This window comes from Rhizopus microsporus (genome assembly GCF_002708625.1).
Source record: "Rhizopus microsporus ATCC 52813 unplaced genomic scaffold scaffold_23, whole genome shotgun sequence".
Taxonomy (NCBI): Eukaryota; Fungi; Mucoromycota; class Mucoromycetes; order Mucorales; family Rhizopodaceae; genus Rhizopus; species Rhizopus microsporus.
In genome coordinates this window covers 9,958-14,007 of record NW_019671938.1, presented here as the reverse complement: position 1 = coordinate 14,007, position 4,050 = coordinate 9,958, and the positions used below count along the sequence as shown (strand labels likewise).

General features: G+C 36.4%; 1 protein-coding gene across 1 annotated transcript; it reads right to left on the bottom strand.

Annotated features, from left to right (window-relative positions):
• Nucleotides 1-366: 366 nt before the first annotated feature.
• RHIMIDRAFT_316001 (uncharacterized protein) lies at nucleotides 367-1,941 on the bottom strand (the record flags this gene model as incomplete). The annotated part of the gene is made up of 9 exons (XM_023615035.1): nucleotides 367-478; nucleotides 508-630; nucleotides 693-802; nucleotides 876-924; nucleotides 952-1,047; nucleotides 1,100-1,240; nucleotides 1,298-1,571; nucleotides 1,674-1,700; nucleotides 1,860-1,941. The coding sequence occupies 9 exons, from the start codon at nucleotides 1,939-1,941 to the stop codon at nucleotides 367-369; spliced, it is 1,014 nt and encodes a 337-aa protein (XP_023462177.1).
• Nucleotides 1,942-4,050: the final 2,109 nt, after the last annotated feature.

The following is a 4,050-nucleotide window of genomic DNA, read 5'->3' as shown; positions in this document are numbered from 1 at the left end:
AGAGTTTCTGTCGCGTGACTACCAGATCTTAATAGATCAAAAGAAATAACTTGCGTTATATAAAAATAAAAGTAAAGATAAAAGTGAATCCTACTGATACGAGGCTTCAAAATAAGCGTATCGGTAGTTGAGAGTGTTAAAAGAAAAGTAAAAGTATAAAAGGATAATAAAAAGTACTTTAAAATATCAGATGTATTAGAAAGTAAAAGTCTTCAAATAAAAGAATATAAAGGTGAGTGAGTTATACTGAGAACAGAATTAACTGATCACTAACTAATAACTAGCTGATAACTAGCTGATAACTAGCTGATAACTAACTTTTTTTTTTTTATTTAAAAATATTGAATGTATTTATACTAAAATAATTTATAATTCATTTGTTTGAACTTCATGAGGAACATGAACTTCATACAAGTCGTGAAGTTCGTCTGCCTCATGAAGTTCGTGAGGGTCACGAAGTTCATCCGTTTCAACTCCGCTATTGTTACAATAATTTTTGACTTTTACCAGTGAGACACCTTATTGTTGCAAGCAATGGAGAACAAACTTTGCATGACAGGATGGACATATGACGCCGCTAAATGGTTTTCGGAAATTGTACGAAGATCAACATCTGTCATTACCGGGATCCTAAAGGCAAACAGGCAGATATGTTAGCAAAAAAGTACATACAGCTGGCATGGAATACTCACAAAGATTCCACGGCAAGCACAACGTTTCTTTCCGGATCAGTTAGCTTTTCTGCAAGTGAAATCAGATCATGTCGAGTCTTCGGACCGTCAATTTCGTCACTGCGGTATGCCTATGAAGATAAAAATAAAATAAATGAATTATCAAAATATATCAATTATGAAAAAAAAAAAAAAAAAGATTACCAAGAGCGTGTCCTTAATTCGTGTTGACGTTTCTGCATTCATTACTTTCCTAGCATTCAATTCTCGTAATAGTTACCGATGCATTTCTTTAAGAAGACTTGACGAAAAGTATTCAGAAGGTATACTTTGATAATCACTTCTTTGTTGCAACACAAGAATTGATGAGATTGCCCTTCAAAAAAAAAAGTTAGACAATCCCAAGAATGAATAATAAAAAATCTTACAAGATTTGATTAAAAAACTCATCAATGTTCACGTATTTCGAATTATTTTGAAGACAATGCGCGCGAAAATTGTGAAATTTTTCGACTACGCTTACTCCATGAATATTCCAATCACTTGTGCACGTTTTTAAGTTTTGTTGGCTAAAAAAATAATTATAGAGCTTGTAAAAAATGAAGTTGACTCGAAATTTCACTTACAAAACATTGTGCTGTTCATCAACATGTGTTTCAAGTGCTGATTTATTGACAAACAAATCACAACAGCATGGGCAAGTTAGCTTCACCGGGATAGATGGATATTTCTCGTGCAAAGCTTTTGTATATTTTGTCGAATTCTTAGGAGGTTGATCTCCTCTTGAGCGTGATGGTAACAAAATGGAATGTTTGCGTTGACAATGACGTTGTATATTTTGAATCTTTTTAAAATATTCTTCATCATCGCAATATGGACATGTCAATTTTGTGAGCAGTGCTATTGTCATAACAAAAGACGAAACAAAAAAAAGTGTTCTCTCTTTTTCCCCATAACCTTGATTTCTCAATCTCGTCGGGGGTTTGAAAATCTTGTACTTACACAAGTTCACTAGGCTGTCAAAAGTCTCTGGTTGCATATCACATTAATGTATCACTTTGATTAAAAAAAAAAAAACAAACATTTCGATAGTGAAATTGATGGACAAACGATGAAGGTGGTGGTAATGTGTCTTTTTTTTTTGTTTCGTGTCATCTTTCTATAACCTCTCCTTGTTGAAGCACTTACCAAAACATTTGGCAGAATGAGAAACAAAGCCTTTGAAATCGCTTAAACATAAGCTATCACAAGCCTCACCAATTCTTGCCATTAGTGATTCTTTTTCCAGAAACTTATTTCGCTTAACTTTACTCTTGACAACGGACCAAAATTGCTCAATTGGATTCAATTCAGGAGAATACGGAGGAAGATAAGCGTATCGATATCCTCGAGAGTGAAGATACTTGCCTATATCCGTTGAACTATAGATAGGAGCATTATCCATGACAAGGTAATGCCCCTTCGTTTTTGGATACTTGTCCATTTCATCAAGAGTAGCCTCCAAAAAGCTCAAATAATGCCCTGTCACTGTTCCTGTACTGTAAGTATTCGTCTCACTCCCAAGCTTTCTCTTTTTGATGCGCTTTGGAACTCTCAAACTAATATTAATCAGACCAGTGGCGGATATGGCACCTAAAATCGATGTTGTATTCGCCTTGGTTGTAGGAACTGTACTATTGCAGGGGTTCCTTTCTTTGATCAAGCCATACCTCGTTTTAAATTGGTGTGAAAGGCTGATTCATCAAGAAAGACGCAATTTGTTGTGAAATCCAAGTCAGTTTGCTGCCACTTTTGGACCCAATCGTACCGTTGCTGAATTTTTTCCTCGCTATTCCCTTCCACTGGCTGGAACTGTGCCTGCTTAATAGAAAGATTACACTGAGTTGTCATGAAATTGTAAACTGTACTACGAGAAACATTAAGATCTACAAAATTTTGTTTCAAATTTTCTACCACTTCAGTTACAACAGCAGATGGATTGTCATCAATGTAATTTAAAAGGAATTCCTTATGTTCCTCCCCGAGAATACGACGCCGACCTAATCTCTTCTTTTTCTCGAAAATGCTTTCAGGATCTTCGCGATAACGTCTGACCCATCGCTGGGCCACACGAACATGAATACCTAATTGTCTTGCAGCTGCAGCTGCACTTAAGCACTTATTAAAAAATAAATGAAAAAATCTGGTTTTCTCGTCAGAGTAAAATGTGTATCGTCGCCTATTGGATAACTCCATTGCAACATCTTCACTATCCCCTTCAGCTGCAACTGGAGGCATCGTATGAATATATCTCTCCGGAGGTTTATTCATTAGAAATTGAGTACGAGAACTTATTGTTTCGATAGCAAATAGCTCTTCGTCAACAACAAGGTCCATAGGCTCAACTCCATTCTCATCAACAACACGCCCTTGTCCATCCTCATAAAAAAATTGCATACTCATTTTTAATGGTTGTTAAATAAATTGTAGAGAAGAAAAAAAGGAGGAAAGAAACGTGCCGCCTTTAAATAAAAAAAAAAAAAAATGCCAAGAAGCGCTCTCTCTTGACATAGCTAACTACCCAAACAAGGCTACCGTCAACGCCGTCAACAATAGTGTGGCAGTAGACCTTGAAAGGGCAGTTAATTTGCTGTGACATCTTCTTGTGTGGCATGAACTGCTTTCCTTCTACTGATTGCAAAACTTTTCCTTCTTCATCAACAATAAAAGCTTCACCAACGGAAAGGTCATCCTTGCGAACAAGATCGGCCTCAGTGATAACCTTGCAGTTACGAGGATTACCAAAATGGCGGCAATCCATGTAAAATGCTCTGTTATTAACACTGTTGGTTGTTCCAAGAACGAGGGTTTCGCTTTATATACGAAGCTTGAGAGGTTTTCTTATCTCATCATAGTGAAGAGCTCCATTTCTTTAATGAATTCAAAGGTGATTCCAATAGCATTTTTAATAATGGACATGTTTAAACTTTGGTAGCTTTAATAAAGATTAGAAAAAAGAGAAGAACTATGTTGAGCAGTGCAGTCCGTGGTATAAGTACCGTATGATGTGTTTAGGGGACCGATGAAGCTGCTGTGTGCCTGGTGCTTAATAATACTTGTTGTGTAAATTGAAAATGTTGTGCAAATAGCAAAGCTTGTATTTTTGCGTGTGTGTAGTGGTTCTCATGCATATGCACTCTTCAGCGTCTAGAGTTAAGAGAATCATTATCCAAAAGAAAGCTGTTTAACGTATACTACAACCATATAGAGAATAGTAATAAATACAAGTAAACATAGAATGGAAATATCTGTTTGTGGACTACCCGCGCCATGCAACAGTAATAAATTACTACCACAAGGAGGAGGAATTTGTCAGAGCAGGGATAGCTCCCCAGTCGCA